This window comes from Gordionus sp. m RMFG-2023, chromosome 1 (genome assembly GCF_954871325.1).
Source record: "Gordionus sp. m RMFG-2023 chromosome 1, tfGorSpeb1-WG-v2, whole genome shotgun sequence".
NCBI classification, from domain to species: Eukaryota; Metazoa; Nematomorpha; class Gordioida; order Chordodea; family Parachordodidae; genus Gordionus; species Gordionus sp. m RMFG-2023.
Genome location: NC_088775.1, coordinates 88,819,895 through 88,837,941, shown reverse-complemented (window position 1 = coordinate 88,837,941; position 18,047 = coordinate 88,819,895). Strand labels below are relative to the sequence as shown.

Below are 18,047 nucleotides of genomic sequence, written 5' to 3'. Positions count from 1 at the left end.
GAAATAGATATGAATAATTATAATAAAATATAAAAATATAAAAAATAATATTTTTGAAAAATATGTCCGCTGCATTTTGGCTTTGGGGGGGGGGGGGGGATTTGTCCCCCCCCCCCCCCCGCTGCGTACGCCAATGGTAAGATAAAATATGAATCCAAAATAAAAAAATTATCTTCCTCTTTAATTATCAACTTGTCTTTTTTTTGAGTTGATGGTTAATAATTTTATATCTAAACTATGCTATCATTTTTTAAAAATAATATTTCTAGATAAATAGATTTTATAATAAATAACTAAAATAGATTTAAAAATGTTAAGTAAATTTAAACAGTTCACAAATTTAATTATATAAATCATTATTTACAAATAACTGATATATTAAAGTTTTATGAATAAAAGGGACTTTAAGATCTTCTTAATCTATTGGAAAATTCTCATTTCCCATTTGTTCCTAAAATTTATTTTGAATTGGTCTGCTATTGCTATCACTCTATGAGGAAAATTTTTTAAAAATATTGATTCGACCTGAATCTGACTGAGCCGCCTATGAAGCCCATTCTTCGTAGGGACTCTCAAGCCGACATCGAGCCAATTCTAAAAACGACTCAACGAGTCGACTCATCGAGCTAACTAACTCATAGTTCATCGAACCGCTCAATTTGGAATAAAATTTACGACCTAAAACTTGAATATAATATAGGATTAGTCGGCTTGGCTTAACCGATTAACACCACTATTATTTAAAACATTTTAAGCGGTTTCAACTATATCAAAATTATATTATTCTGATTATGGGCCTTTCTCTCTAGTACTATTTTAAACTAGTTAACTAAAATACGAATCAAATAACTTTCTATAAGAATTTTTTTGAAATATTTTTGACAAAAAACATGGATTATTAATTTTTTAAAAATATAAAAAGTTCTACAAAATATATGTCAAATGCTTACAAATAATTTTGAATCATACGAATGTATTAGAGAAATATAGAATGATGTTTATTAATCGATAAATTATTTTTCTTTTGTCATATTTTATTCGAATAATAATTTAATAGTATAGTTAGTTGTTACTCTTAAAATTTAAATAATATGCTTTAAGCATCTAGGCAGTAGGTTTTCAGTTTATTTTACTATTGGAGAAAACTACTTGTCCAAAATCAATTTGGTTATAGTATAAATAAAAAGGGTTTAACTGTGGTTTATATTCAGTAGCAGTGGCGTAGCTAGGTGGGTGGTTTTCGGGTTTGGACCCCTCCCAGAGCAAAATTTTTTTAGATTATATGTTCAAAAGTCTTAAAAGTGATTTTATATGAATTATATTTTTCTGGTTTTGATGTTTGTGGAAGGATATTATATTACTATTGAAATTATTCTGGATAGTATTATTATAAAGTCATTGAGAATAATATACTAAATTATAATAACATAATTATTGATGCATTTAAAAAATATATTTATTATATATTATCGAAGATATGGTTATGATTGTTAGATAAACCCGGCCGAAGGCCGGGCAAAAGGGGGTCTGGGGGCGAAGCCATCCAGATTTAATATCTATGGACCCCCTCTAAGGAAAATTCCTAGCTACGTCACTGTTCAGTAGATTCGGAGTCTCAGCCGGGATTCTTCTCTCTGAGCTTAAATATCTATTTGCTAAATTACCATTTTTTTTTTGAAATTATAACTATAACCGAAAGGGGCAATTTTGAAAAAAATATTGAAAAATTTATAAAAAGGAATGCAAAAAGGAGAACTTTTATCAAAGATATTTATAAACTGTTTACTTTTTGCATAGATAAAATATTTCTTTCATTGTAAAACAAATAATTAGATTACACCAATATTTGAGATCACATTTAAAATGAAGTTACGCGAAAATGTTTAATATAAATGATTATAGACTTCTTTTATTATATGCATAGTGGCTCATCTTAGATAAAAGATTTATCGAAAGATATTATTAGAAACCTATTATTACAAATTTTTGTTAACTTGTTCTCTTATTACACTGATTATTTGTCAATTTTAAATAGACACAACACACGAATCATAATATTGAATATAAATGTATGTGCAAAAATAGAAATCTTCTTAAAATTATTAAATAAACTCTGAAATATATTGATCAAATTGTGGAGCGCAGCATTTTTGACTGAACTATAATTTCTAAGAAAAACATTAAATAGTAGAAACATTATTGTAATTATAAGTTTAACACTATTTTCTTTATGTAACTTCTATCCAATTTTAAATAATTTCAAAAATGAGTTGGGGTGGACCCAAAACTGTATTATATCAAGGTCAAAATTATAAGTCAATTAAAAGGAAATATCAAAAACGTAAAATTCTATTCGAGGATCCTGAATTTCAGGCTGTTGAAAGCTCAGTTTACTATTCATCAAAAGGTAAATTAACTGGAATAGCATGGATAAGACCACAGGTATTTTAAATTATTTTCATTTTATTTTTAATTTACAAATTAGGAATTAGTTGAAGATCCCCATTTATTTGTAAATGGAGCCAATAGCAGTGATATCACACAGGGTAGGGTTGGTAATTGTTGGTTTGTTGCAGCTCTCTCAAGTTTAGCTCAAGAAAAATCATTATGGAAGCAAGTTTTATATATATATTTTTATTTAATAGATATATTTTTAATTATTTCTATAAAAATTTATTTTGAAATATGGTTTAATTGTGTTATTTATTTACATTACAAATTTTATACTAAATTATAATTATAAATTAAAAAACTTTAAACGTAAGATTAAAATTTTGGCATTTATTTTTTTGAAAAATTTTTAAAAAAATTATCCTTGCTAAAGTTTAAAAATTATTTGCGATTATCCTAGATTCATAATTTTTAAGTTTAGGAAATGACAGGTCTGGACTTACAATAAAATGATGTGGTATTTAAAATTTATAATTTTTTTTATAAAAAAAATGTTTTATTATAAGTATCTTTTGTGATTTTTATGTGTATCTAAATAAATTATATACATTCTATTCATTTTAATTAGGTGGTTCATTTAACCCCACTCTAAAGTAAAAAATTCTTTCTAAAAAATAATTAAGTTCTATCTGATTTTTATAAAATTTTATGCATGGCACTAAGACAAATCTATATTATATATATATATAAATTGGAATTTTGCTTGAATAGGGATAATGACAAAAACATTGATCATTAAAATAAATTGCTTATATAGTTAATTTTTATATTATTTAAAAGGTATTTTTATGATATTTTTTTATATAATAGTAAAAAATCAAAACATACTATTTTATGAAAAATTTTAAATTTAACAAAAAAATTATGAAGCTGGATGGTTTGAAGACTTTTTTGGGGAAATTTACAGTTTTTAAATATTTTCTTACCAATACAAAATAAAAATATTGAATAAATATGTTTTATTTTAAAAAAATATTTTCTTGAAGAATAGAGATTTTTGATAATTTTTACATAAAAATGCCAAAATCTTTTTAAAAAATCTTTTGTATTTTTATGCACAAAATATTTTTCAAAAAAGAAATCAAAAAATTTTTTTTCAAACTGATAATAACATTTTAAATAATTATTAGAATCAGTGATGTTTGCTAAAAAAAAATCTCAACTTGATATGGCATATTTTCAAATATATATTTTTTTAAATATTAGCCAAAATAAAGTGGTAATAACTTAAATGAGCCAAAAAAAAATTTGGATTTTTTTAATTTTTAAAAAAATATTAATAATTACCCTGCCCAGATAACTGTTCAGTAATGGATATAAATATGGTTTTATAATCTGACATATAATAATACCTAGACTGACAATGCATTCATTAAAAGTGTACATCAATAAAAACAGCTGGGGACGCCATGTTGATTATCCAGATCATTATTAAAAATTTTAAACGATAGACTAATTTATTTCTATGTGTGACGCAAACTTTATTAAAGAATTGCCTGATCATCGAGATAATAAGGAAGCAAGTTATCAATTTAGTTTTTAACATGAAAATAATTACTATTATGACTTATCAAAATGGCGGGTTCAGCTGATTTGCATTCAACAATGCATTCAAATGCATTATTATGAATGCGTCATCATTATAGGTATTATAATATGTCATTGGGTTTTATATATATAAAAAAAATCTCAGTCTTTTAAATTTAGTCGTAATCATTCTTCCTTGCGTATCTCGACGAATATTTTTTTTTTCTTTAATGAACACAGAAAAACATGTCTGCTTAGAGCGTATTTTTTTTTATGGTTAAATTATTTTGGTTCAACCAAACCCTTGGCTAGTGATATCCCCTTTAGAACATTTGCTAAACAACGACCAATTTTATGAAGACACCCTAAACGATGGCCAAATATTATTAAAATTGCAATATGACACATTTATAAAATATTTAAACCCCTTTGGCGGGATGAATCATTACTCTAAACCCCCCCCCCCTTATGTCATATTATTTATTTATTTTTTATAAAAAAATTATTTACTCAAAATACGAAAATTTATATTTAGTATAGTTTGAATAAAGTTTAAAAAAATATTATGTTTTTATCTCTCAATTTTCGATGATTCATTCAGGCCAGGTTCATAGTGGTATCCAATCTGACATGATTCAACAGCTGATGGATTTTTAAAATCTGTTTATGCGATCAATTTTTCTTAATATCAATTTTATCTTTAATTCCATTCATGAGTGTAAAGAAAATTGATTTCACAGATTTTAAAAATCGACTAGTTGTTAAACCTTGACAGATCGGATCTCCCTATGAATGCAGCCTCGAGGGGTGGTGGGGGGGGGGGGTGTAATGAGTAATGGATATGTTTTACGTTTTTAATCTTTAAACATTGGTTAGCGAGCTTTAATTTAGCTACTATCCACACAGGCTTAAAATGGAGTTATCAGTGCCTAACTTTTAGGTTTTATAAATATGCGCAAACTTTACAACAATACCACCACCCCCTCCCTCGAGATGTATGAGTAAGAATAGGGAGAATTTTAGGCACTCATAATGCCTGATTTAGGTTTTAACACATATTAATACAATTAAGTAAGGTAAGGATAGTTAAGGAACAATGAGGAAGACTTAAATTTTGTTATTCTATGCCCCCTTAAATACAAAACTTCTTAGTTCTTAAAAGAGGGGGAAGAAATGATACTTTCCAGAGCGCGAGATTAGGGGATAAATTTTTTTGCAAGGAGGAAAAAAAAATGGTTTATTAAATTGCATGGCAGGAAAAAAGTGTCATTCTTTTAAAACTCCTTAAATTTAAATGTGCTTATTTATAATCATTTCCTTCCGTTTTATTTAAATGAATAAATAATATGTCTTGGTTTTAATAACCAATAATATTTTATATACTTAAATTAAATCTTTTTTTTAGAAAAAAAGAAAGAAAGAAGTAAATTAAAATAGTTTTATCTTATCTTAAAGTGTAAAAATTAAATACATTTCGAAATTGTGGTCTATTAAAACTCGCCAGAATTTACGTCATTTTTTTTATCACAGGAGCATTGTAGAGTTTAAATATAAAATGTGGTTGGTTTTATTTTCGGTTCTGGCTCAGAAAAAATTCGGTTTTTTTAGATTCGACGCGTATCTCATTCCTGTATAACTTGTGAAGTTAATTGTCGTGATTGAAAAGCTTTGAAATTTTTGTTTTTAAAACATAGATTTAAAATCACTAAATATAGTATTGCAATTTTAATATTAATAATTTTTAAAAATTTTATCTGTAAATTGAATCTCATCAAACGCATTTTAACAATAATTTTGAAAGTTATGTGCAGCATTAGCCACAATGTTGCCGTATTTTAAATATGAAAAAAAAATTTGGTGCGGTAAAAAAAAAGTTTTAAATTTTACGAATAATCTTATAATTGAATTCATTTAAGGAACCATTTTACTAATCACACGGTCTCGCCAAACCAAACCAATCATGAGATTTAAATTACGTTCACGTGTCACTCCATTTCCGGTTAATACTAATGATGATTTTTTTTTCTTATCAAACACTTTTAATTCCTCTAAATAAGAATGAATGGCTAAAACATTTTAAAATAATATATTATACCTATACACTTCTATTAGAATCGAGTACGGTTCATGAAAATTTTTGAAATAATTATGGGGTTTTAGATTTGCAGTGTTCTGGGTAGGGTTGTTAAAAAGCCCGGCCACCCGATTGTTTTCGCCCAAAATAATATTACGTAAACCTAGAAATTTTGCTTATTAGATAGCAGAAAGGCTTGGATAACCTCTATTTGTCAAATCTCGATGCTTCTATGATATTATTTTGGCTAAAATGGCTTTTAGCAATCCTAGTTCTGGGGTTAGAACTTTTCGAAGGTGTCCATATTGAATTTAATTTAACTTGATTTTATAACAAAAATATATGGCTAGTTTTAATAGGGCGCCATAAAACGAGTTTATATATTTAAATTATGCTTTTCCTTGTGCGAATAAATGGGGGGGGGGGGGGGGGGAATAATTTTTAAGTTAAATGAACAGCAACTATAATCCAGATTTTTTTTTCGAGATATGGACGAGGGCGTGAACTATATTGTAGGATAGAGTTAATGTTGATAAACAGCTTGATTTTAGCCGATTTTTTTAAAAAATGGGCGAACTCTATATTTTATCCAGAAAAAATATTATGGCGAGCTTGAAAATTTCGCGCTAAAATGGCCCAAAGGTTTGGTACATCTATTAGCGAAATCTCCAGGCTTAAGCCATTACTACTTTTTTGGCTAAATGCTGTAATAAACTTTAGATGAGAACCATTCCATTCATATTTTAGTAGGCGCCATTTTGAATTTACTTCATGACATCCATCTTGGGTTTTAATTATCGATATCGATTAATTTATATATATTTGGCTCCACTCAAATCCACCTGTTTCAATTTACATTTTATAATCGAATTTATACCCTTGAGATGTTTAGTTCATGTATTAATTTTTTTTCACATCCAAAAATTGAGTTTAATTCAGCTTTCAATAATTTCAAAATTTAAAAAAATTTTTTTTTTAACTAGTTGAGGTTAAAGTCCAAAACTAAGGTAGGACCGAATTCCGTTTTATGACATCGGACTTTTGATCCCTCGCTCCCCCCAACTAAGAATCTGGAATTCATCTTTAAATTCAAAAAATAAAAATAAATCTGACCGTATGGTCAAATTTTACAAGTTTTTTTGGGGGGAGGGGTGATTTCTGTAAGCATTTTTTAAAATTAAATTCATTTAGAGCTATAAAAAAAAAGATTATCGATTTTAATCATTAAAGATAATACACCTGTAATCATAAAGTAAGAAAGAAAGAATAAAAATATTTTAAATTTCAAATTAGAGAAAACATTTTAATTGATAATAATTTGTGATTTCATTGAATTTCATGTTGAAAGATTTTTTCTTTATGCATAAAATATTACGAAATAAATACTTATAGTGCGCAGGCGCACAAATTCAGTGTTTTAAAAAACGCAAATAATACATTTTAAACGCAATTGTTTAAATTGGACAAAAGTAAATTAAAAAAAACATAGCGAAAAACGCTGATTTGAAACGTTCAAATTTGTGCCCACTATTATACAAGTTTGATCAAAAAATCTTTCTTCTTTTAAAAAAAAAATTTTTGCTCAATTAAATTTTTTTAATATTTTTTTGTTTTTTATTCTCAAACTTTGTATTTCAAAATGGAAGAAAATTTTGTAATTAAAAGTTAATGTTTGCTATGTATTTATTTAATTAAGTGTATATCGTTGTATGCATGCGCATTTATTTTTCGGTCATAAATATTTCACGATCATTATGTTTTTTTAACGCATTTTAATAATTATGTCAAAAAATATGATAAATATGTTATCATCATTTTATTAAATCAACCTTGAAAAAAAAAATTTTTTTTATCCTGTCATTTTATTATTTTTTTTATATCTGAGTAATTTTTACTACGTTTAAAACTTAATAAATTTAGCGGAAAAAGACTTGTTTCGGGTTCGATTTAACGGCCCGATTAAGAATTACGACCAAAATATTATTGGAAAAACCTGGAAAGATTTTCTCATAGAGGTTTGGACACATCTGTTTGCCAAATCTCAAGGGTTACAAAATATTAGGACGTTTTTTTTAAAAAATTCGACGATGGGTTATTTAACAACAACACTTTAAACCAATAGTTGCACCTCAGCCGAGGAAATATTATAGGAAGCTAAGAAAACGACAATTTTTTATAAATATTTAAACACTTCCCAATATCTCTTTAGCATTTATGCTAACCTTACGAGAGGTTTGCTTCAGAAAAATAATTGATCCGGCACGGGATCGGACACGGGTATTGTTGGACCTTAGTATCTTCTGAGCCCCTGGCTGTCATAAAAATTTATGATTTATTTTGTCTGTATAAAGATAATCCACCCTCGTGGCTACTCATAATTTAATAATCTATCTACCAGATGAAATATTGTAAAAAGAAAAGTAAACAAGCCTATTCCGTAAATATTAAATGTTCTCCTTTTGTTAAACGAGCCAATCATATTTTGGGACGTAAAATATAATATATTATATAACCAATGTTATAAGATGTAGGTTTATTGGGATTTAAAAAAAATTAATATAGCGCGCCATTTTTAAATTTCTGAAGTAATTGCTGCCTGATGGCGCCTAAATTATTTTTTTTATCATGTGTGTATATATAAAGTACCTTACCATATGTCATTAATATTTCCAGATTGATTGTCATATTCAGAAAAAAATTGTTTAGCGCGTTAGCTGATTATTAAACTAATTTATTTGATTGTTAGGCTTAAACTCCCTAGGTATCAAAGATTAAGCGGAAGTTACCCCTCTCCCCCCTTCCCCGAAAATATGGAAGTAATGCATTTTAATTCCAAATTTAATCCAGAGATGATGCACCTCTATCTTTTTAACCGATGCTCAATACCTATTTCAAAATAATATGGTGATCAGCTGATTTTGTTGTAATCTTCTAATGGGATTCACCTGTCTGTCATTATATACCTTTAGGAATATCATTTTTGATTTATGTTAACTATTTTCTCTTTTTACACGTCATTTAACATTATTTCTATCCTTTATAACTATCATCGCCATTTTTTTTATTAGATCGTTCCAGATCATAAAGAACAAGATTGGGATCTTAAAAAGCCGGAGAAGTACGTTGGAATATTCCATTTCCGGTTTTGGAGGTTCGGGGAGTGGATAGACATAGTCATAGACGATAGACTTCCGACCATCAACGGGGAACTCGTGTTTACGCGTTCTCGAATTAAAAACGAATTTTGGGTCTCCCTGTTGGAGAAGGCCTACGCTAAGTAATATATAATTTAACGCTTTCCCTTATAGGTGATTTTAAAAAAAATCGAAAAAGATAACGGATTTAACCCCCAGAAATGTATTCAAACATATATAAAATGCGATTGAGCCATTTAAGAGCAAAAATTTTTTTATGGCTATCGCTCACCATTCCGCTCTACCATTTTTTTAAAAAATAAAAACTTTTCTTGTGGCCATAATTTTGTTTTTAATGTTGGGCCTGGCGCAAAATTTTTAAGGAATTACCGCCAATTTTCAAAACCCACTTTTAAATTCCTATTTTGATCCCACTCCCGTAAGCCTGGCGCAAAATCAAGAATTACCGTCAATTTTCAAAAAATCTCACTTTTAAATTCCTATTTTGATCCCACCCCCGTAAGTCTGTCGCAAAATCTTAAAGAATTACCGCCAATTTTTTAAAAAATTCCATTTTTAAATTCCTATTTTAATCATCCCACTCCCCGTAAGCCTAGAAATAAATTGTCATGAAATATAATACAATAATAATAATATAATTAATAAATACCATGCCAAACCTTGATGTTAAAATTTAAGAGAGAGAGAAAAAAATTTGATTAGTTCATTTATCGAAAGTCAATTGTTTTTCAAATTATAAATGTATATATTTTTTTTTTATTGATTTTTTTTTTAAATAAAAAATAATATATACAAATTTCTATTTATTTTAAAAAATTGAATTTTACAACTTTAAAAATTAATTAGTTTTTTCTTCTTCTTTGAATAAACGACCCCGGGGTAAATATGGGCTTATATTTAAATAAATATTTTAAAAAAAAATTAATAATAAATAAATACGAGTTTTCTCTCTCTAACAAAGGTTATATAACAATTTCATAATAATTAAGATAATGTACTACAATGATTTTCCAATTTAAGATTCAATAAAATGAAAGTTCGATCATAGAAAAGGAATGGTTTTTATCAAACGAGGTTTTAGATAAAGAAAATGAAAGTCCTTGTCTGAAACTCGGCCCGGCGAGCTCGGGCCGAAACGGTTCGGCTAAAAAAATGTAACGAAATATTTCGCCATCTTTTAATTAAAAATAAAATGATAATTTTAATTATTTTTTTTCTCCGGTAAAGTTTCAAAATTATTCTTGGTTCAATGCTACCCCAAAGCTGTTTTATTTTTCGTAAAAAAAAATAATGTAACGAGATATAACTAAACTACCCAGAGTTCAGGGTTTTGTAAATTAATTTTATAACATTTTTGATACAAAAAAAGGCTGAACGGATGTTACGAGGCCCTGGACGGCGGCAATCTTTCCGACGCCTTGGTGGATTTCACTGGCGGGATTTGCGAGAATGTCGAATTAAAGCTCAATCCTCCCGACGGATCATTGCCCAACGGAACCAACGTGGCATCTACGGTTGAAACCTCGGGCGTGTATTATTGTTCCGAACCGGAAGTCCGGAAAAAGCTGTTCGATACGTTGTTGCGGGAGGTGGCTAGGCGGTCCTTGATGTGCGCGGCCATAGATGTAAGAAGATATTTGGGATGAAATGAAAAATAAAAAAGAAAGCTGTTAAATATTTATTTATGGCGATGAGTCGGATAATGGGCCGAGATTTTAAATTAGAAAGCGGGTAAAGAAGATACAGGGAGAGCGAAGGTGTTAAAAGGTGATTGGCAGGTAATGTTTCCAATCGCGTCACTCATCATAATAATGCCGTCGCGCCATTTATAAAATATCCCATTCGCAAAGACAATGACAATTATCAAAATAAACATTTTTTTTTACATTTTAATTCCCAAAAGGTTAAAGACGAATCGGAAAGGGAAACGAAAACTCCCACTGGATTGATAAAAGGCCACGCCTACGGTAAATTTTAACGTCACTTTGTTAAAATTTAAAAAACAAGGATTTTAATATTTTTTCCTTCTTTCTTTCTTTCTTTCTTTCTTTCTTTCTTTCTTTCTTTCTTTCTTTCTTTCTTTCTTTCTTTCTTTCTTTCTTTCTTTCTTTCTTTCTTTCTTTCTTTCTTTCTTTCTTTCTATCTTTTACCTGTTAAACAGGTTAACTTCATTAGCCCTAATTATTAACCTTATTGTGACAATTCCTAATTAATATTTTTTGGTAAAGAATGTTACCACAATTGCCGATTTAATTTAATTTTTTTATTTAACCCACCCTCGTTATTAGTATACATGCTCCCTAAGGTTATTCTACTTAGACTTTTAGTCGTGGTAAGAACTCGGACTAATTAACAACACCATAATTCTACACTATAGGCTTTGAAGATGATCTTTTTAATATAAAAAATTATGGATTGCATAAACAGCCCAGTGTTGTTGAATCATCTAACAGTATACTACTATTAAATTACCTATCCTTTTAGCCCAACTTTAAAACGGCTTTGCCAAAATTTTATCCTGGCAAAAATCGTCTCGGTCTCTTAAATTGAAATATATTTTTTAAGGATAAATGCGCGTCTAAGCCTATTAAAAGTTGGTCAAAATTCGGCGAATCATAAAGGAGGTTACCCCTCAATCCTCAAATAAATATTTTTTTTAAAAAAAAAGGTATAACAGCTGTCAAGAAGCTTTACTCCAAAGACGCCCCACTCTTAGACATTTCACGCCTATTAAGGACCAACGAGCCCAGGGACAAATTTTACATGATTAGGCTCAAAAATCCCTGGGGTGGAAAAAATGAATGGACAGGCCCCTTCGGTGACGGGTTGAAATAACAATTTATTTTTTATAGAGAAAAGATATAAGGAAAAATAAAAATACTATTTAATCAATCTTGAATTATTTTTATTTATTATTTTTAAATTATCATTTCAAGGTCCCCCGAATGGGAAAAAATAACTATAGTTCAAAGGGAAAAGTTGGGGCTAACTTTTGACGATGACGGGGAATTTTGGTAACATTCATTCATACTTTCATTAATTTTCTTAACGCTTCTGTACATGACTTTGCTTTCTTACACACCGATTAATTACTAGGCTTGGATAGGTTTGCATATAAAATAGAGAATATTTTTTTCAAATTTTATGCGGTACAGTTGATAAACCTTTTTTAAAAAATTGATGATTTTTAAGAATCTTTAATTATTTTTAATAAATGTTTTTATATATATTTTCAAATCAGGATGGCTTTCGACGATTTCTGCCAAAATTTTACCCACCTATCCATATGCTACGTGTTAAACACTGCTTACATGACGCTCCAAAAAACTTGGCACGAATCAGTGCTCTGGAGCAAATGGATAAACGGACCAGTGGGCTCTAAGACTGATAGGGCCGGGGGTTGCGTCAATTTTGATACGTTCCTACAAAATCCGCAAGTAATCTTGATAGAAAGGAATGGACTGAGAGGAGATTAAAGAATGCAGTGCGGAAAAAAAATATAAGGAATAAGAAAGGAATTAAATTATATTTTTTTTTGGGGGAAGGGGATACAAAGGAATGAATAGATAAAATGAATATTTGCGCTTGCGCACAATGAAATTAGCTCCTAATTCAAAAAGGTTAAGCCTTGTAAATTTTAATAAAACTATTTTTATATATTTATGATAGTGTCTTTTAACTCTTTACGAATCGCCACTCGAAAAGGAGGAAATCTTATTTTATCTCACGCAAAAGGATAGGCGGGAAGTCAAGTTGTACGAAAAGTCTCAGAATTTGATCATCGGATTTTCCTTATTTAAGGTATTTACTATATATATATTATATAAATGGAGGATAGTGAGATAAAAACGATATTATTTTCCTATTCGTAAGAAAAATGTGATGAAGGACATTTTTCTTATAACAAACGTGTAGATAACATCTTTACCTCAAAAATTTTTTTAGTTGTTCATATATGGTGTAGTGAATGTCAGACTTTAAGTCCCGACAAAAGTTTTTAGGGCTTTACCTCACATCTATCTTTTTAAACCCCCCCCCCCCCACCATAATTATTTGCTATTAAATTATAGGTTTTTAAAAAAAAAAAAATTGATAATCTAATACACTGTATAATTAATAAAACATAATATGTACGTACCAAATAATAAGAAGATTCTCATTTCAATATATATTAATGTTCGTTTTCATATTCTTAAAGGCTAAACTATTTTTTTTTAAATCCAAAATTATGAGAGGCTAAATTTATTTTTTAAAAAAAGGCCGAACAAAATCGAATTTACAGAGTACACGATATCAGATTTACGGAAAAGGCGGGGCAAAGTGATTACGTCAATTCTAGATCCGTTTTCTTGAGGGCGTTCCTGCCCTCCCCGGGGACCTACTTAGTGCTCCCGACCACTTTCAAGCCCCACGAAGAAGGCGATTTCTTGTTTCGCGTGTATTCCAGTTATCGATGCAATTTTAGGTTTTTCTTCTTTTTTTAAAAAATAAAATTGGCTCAAAGCAGAACCTCTTAAACTTTACAGAAACCGTTACCGTAATTACTTTTAAAATATTTTTCGGGGATCGAAGCATGTCCCGAAAAAAAAATATCTAGAACCGGAGCCATTTTTAGTCCGGATTATGCCATATAGGCGAGAACGAAATATTATTCTTCTTTGTTTCTAACATAAATACTAATTGAAATTTGACTTTTTTCTAGCCTGGTTTCTTTGAACATTTATATCCATGCTTTGGATGGGGGATCGATCAAAATGGAGATAGTTAGAATTGTGCTTTGCCCTAATATTTTCTTAAGTTTGAAACAAAGAATTTCATTTTTTTTAACAACGTTACTTTTCTTACTACGAGAAAAGAAAGAAAGAATGAAATGGTCCATTTAAAATAGTCGCTTATTGTTTTGTTCGGTATATAAACTTTGAAATGACAATCATATATAAAAAATTTTAAGAGGACAATTATTCTTTTAAAATACCAATTTTCTCAGTGGAGTGTAACTGATTTACCCCGCAGGCACCGTGAGGTAATCAGGCGCATACATTACATCATTATATTATATTTATTTTATTTTTACCAATAACATTCGAGTATAACATAAGTGGATAGGTGCATTCTTTCTACGAATGTTGTTAAACGGCTTTATTTGAGCCGATTTTTTTAAAACGGCTAACTAAATATTTTTAGCCAGAAAAATATTAGACGTTCGAATCTTTGTGCAAAATTTTAAGGCTTTGCATAATATTTTACTGAATTTAAGAATCGGCTCATAACAAGCCGCTTAACAACACTTACTTTTTACAACCCATCGAAATATATTTTAGGCAAAATTATAACTCGTTTTAGAAGTTTTATTAATTTAATCGTTTCCCAAATGTGGTACAGCATGGGTAGAATACCTATTCTTAGAAATTTCGCAGGATATTATACATATTGGCCCTAAGCATAATCGAATTCACGTAACTGTACCTTACAAAAAAATACGTATCAAATAATTCGCACTAATAATTAACACTTCATTCGATTTGATTCGTCGAATATTCCATTCGAGAATTAAAATGATTTTACGAAGTTTCTCAAGGGACATGTTTGAATACTCATAAATTTTTTTAATTTTTACGAATAATTCGATCCAATAATAAAGATTTTAAAATAAATTTATCCGACATGTGATACATTTTCCTTATTCGATTCAATTTAGCCATATTAATAACGAAGTAAGGTATAACTAACTTGTATGAAAATTTATATAAACAAACCTTAAAATTACACCAGAATGGCCAAACTGGATTATCCCAAACGTACCATTTTTTCCGGTTGCTACGGCTATCCCACGTGCGTTTATAGGCTCACTATCAAGCATGCGACCGCTATCGAAAAGCAGGACAAATTAGGTTTTTTTTACAAATATTGATTTCATTTCCTTCCACTAAGAAAAATTAACTACCAACCATAACCCTCCTATCGCATTTTTTTTAAAAAGGCGCGGATCCCTACGTCATGGTTTATTGCGAAAAATACAGTTACCGTACCCGCACCGTGAAAGACTCCCTGAGTCCTGTATGGAACGAAAGCTATATTTTCTACTGCAAAAAGCGAAATAGCCCTATTAGGATCGAGGTTTGATTTCAGAGTTTACTTTTTTTGAATTAATACCTCACTTATTTAGTGACACTTATATTTTATAAGGGAAAATAATAAATAAAATAATGATAACATTAGCCTTAAACTCGAATTTAGGATAAAGACTTTTTCTGAGAACACAGAATAAACAAGAACTCTTTTTATAAACAACGCATCGAATCCCAGTTATCGGACCGGGTGAGTTCGGATTTCTTTTCGAAAATCCGTCCCGATTGAGTGTCTGTTATCGAAATTTTCCGTTAGAGTTTAAAATCTTGAACCAATATTCGGTCTTCGAAGCCCTGCATTTTAATATATATATACAATTTTTAAATTATTATATCATAAAAAGGGTCCACATATTAGTTATAATTTGAGTGAATCCCCCCTCTCTCCACAGAACAATTATAATTCATAAAAATGGCAATAAATTATAAAAATATATACCATTTTTATAAATTAGGTTTGGAACTCGAACCTCATGAAGGATACCTTCATGGGACAAATTGAGGTAGAACCTAGGATAGACGATTCCGTTCAAAATTTAGAAATGAGTCTGTTAGGCAAAGGTAAAACTTCTTCCTCTGCAAAGCCGGGTACACTGAATATCGAAATCGCCGCTTCTGATAATGTCAAAAATTATTTATAAAATCTGTTAATTTTTTTTTACCCTTTCGAAAAGCATTTCAGAAATAAATAAATTTCTTAACTTATTTATAAGAATTTTTTTTTATACCCAAATATAAAAAAATCATGTCAAAAAGAAAATCTAAGTCAATTATTTCCGATACTATTAAATATTCATCTCGTTAAAAGCGTGCAATCATATCTAATATCTTATCCATATCGTCCCCCTGAGAATTAGAGTATTCCATCTCCACTTTTTGTAATTTTACGGGAGATCAATTTTAAAAATTAAGTTTCTATTGTTTTCAATAGAATATATAACCTTATATTAGCTATAATTTAACTTAATATTACTATTTTTTTTTGTGGAAATAGAATAGTTATAATTATAAAAAATTGATTTATGTAAAGTTACTTTTGACAAAATATGGATAGATAATATTCAGATATAATTAATGATAAGGATTTGATTCAATAGTATCATCGCCATTATTAAAATATTAATATTTATTGTGCAACTTAATCATGAAAGATTCACATTTACCAATTTTAAATCACTTTTAAATTATATGCATTATAGATCATTATATCAGTATAAATGCAATTTTTTTTTTTAAATTATACTCTAAGAGCTCATATAGAATAGTTACACCGTCCATATCATTCTCTCTTTTTGAAATGTATTTTTATAATATATATATTTAAAATTTTAATTCCTATTATATTAATGATATATAATATGTCCTTATTATACTACAAAAATGAATTAAAAAATATTTTTTTAATCATGTTTTTATTTAATATATTATGTATATTTGAATTCTAAAAACAATATACTACAAAAATGTATAATAAATATATTATTAGGTTATAGAAATTATTATAAATATATTAATTCGAATATTTATCTTATAAATTAGATATTTAAGTTTGGGGTTGTAATGCAGAATATCGTCATAATTTGAGAATTTACACGTTAAATCATACCCATAGTTTTTTATATAGAAATGTAGTGTTTACTCTATCATTGTCAACTTCCCGATGCCTGATTTAGCCAATGGGGCCCCCTGATCCCCCTTTATTTTTAATCGTTGTTTACGTTTAATCCTTATATCAAGCATTATAGTTGTATTTAGCTAATCCCTAACTTAAATAACAACGCTTGAATTTTATAAATCTTGCTGAAAAAATAAAGAAAATGCGACTTTTATTAATGACATAACTATTATTGTGATTACAAATTCCTTCGACTATATATCCGTGAATTTTATAATGAATGGTGATATGTAAAAATATTCGAACCTTTTACTTTGTTACCACTGTATTCATTTCTTTTTACATAAAGTAAATAAATTAACAAAAACAGGTTCATATATATATTTATATTATTTCAATTTATATATATATGTATTTGTTTTTCTTTCACTTAAACAAATATAACACTTTCCAAATCCAAAGTTATAGTACTTATAAAGCTTAAGCCAATACAATATTTAATGCATAATTATTACTATATAATGAATAATATAAAAAATGGAATAGAATAAAATGAGATTGTATTGAATATGTTACGGAGGAATTCACAATATGAAATTATAGTCTTGAAGATTAAATTTGGAACGATTTTTATTCAAGTAATTTACAATATATTTTTTATGTATCAAAAAAAGAAAACAAAACAAGTATATATCATAAAAGAAAAACAAGTGATATCTGAATGAAAATATATCTCAATATATATATATTTAATTGCCTTGAGATATACAAATAAATTTCACTTAACTTTAAATATAGAATTGAATTATTTAACTTTAAATATAGAATTGAATTATTTAACTTTAAATATACAATTGAATTATTTAAGTTTAAATATACAATTGAATTACTTAAGTATTTAAATATACAATGGCGCATATGCACACTATACATTTTGATATAGTGCTATCCGTTTAGTATAAAGTTATGAGCTAAATAAGAAAACTTCTATAATTGACGTCAAAATTTAAGATAGAACTAAAAAATATTGAAGCAATGACGGTTTTTATAAAATACTGTCTCGTGTACCACTATTGGGGCTATAACGGCCGTGAGGA

At 28.4% G+C, this 18,047-nt stretch overlaps 1 protein-coding gene across 2 annotated transcripts; it reads left to right on the top strand.

Moving 5' to 3' along the window:
- The first annotated feature begins 2,237 nt into the window (after window positions 1-2,237).
- LOC135931586 (calpain-5-like) lies at window positions 2,238-16,603 on the top strand. 2 transcript variants are annotated; one of them, XM_065468815.1, is made up of 13 exons: window positions 2,238-2,442; window positions 2,486-2,617; window positions 9,121-9,329; window positions 10,577-10,832; window positions 11,111-11,174; window positions 11,876-12,032; window positions 12,144-12,221; window positions 12,449-12,644; window positions 12,877-13,008; window positions 13,467-13,672; window positions 14,980-15,098; window positions 15,188-15,324; window positions 15,791-16,603. In XM_065468815.1, exons 1-13 carry the CDS (start codon window positions 2,266-2,268, stop codon window positions 15,974-15,976), a joined length of 2,049 nt encoding a protein of 682 aa, XP_065324887.1. In that variant the 5' UTR covers window positions 2,238-2,265; the 3' UTR covers window positions 15,977-16,603. The 2 variants fall into 2 exon arrangements, with proteins under 2 accessions (XP_065324887.1, XP_065324886.1); XM_065468814.1 differs by lacking the exon at window positions 2,238-2,442 and having other exon boundaries at window positions 2,486-2,613.
- The last annotated feature ends 1,444 nt before the right edge of the window (window positions 16,604-18,047 follow it).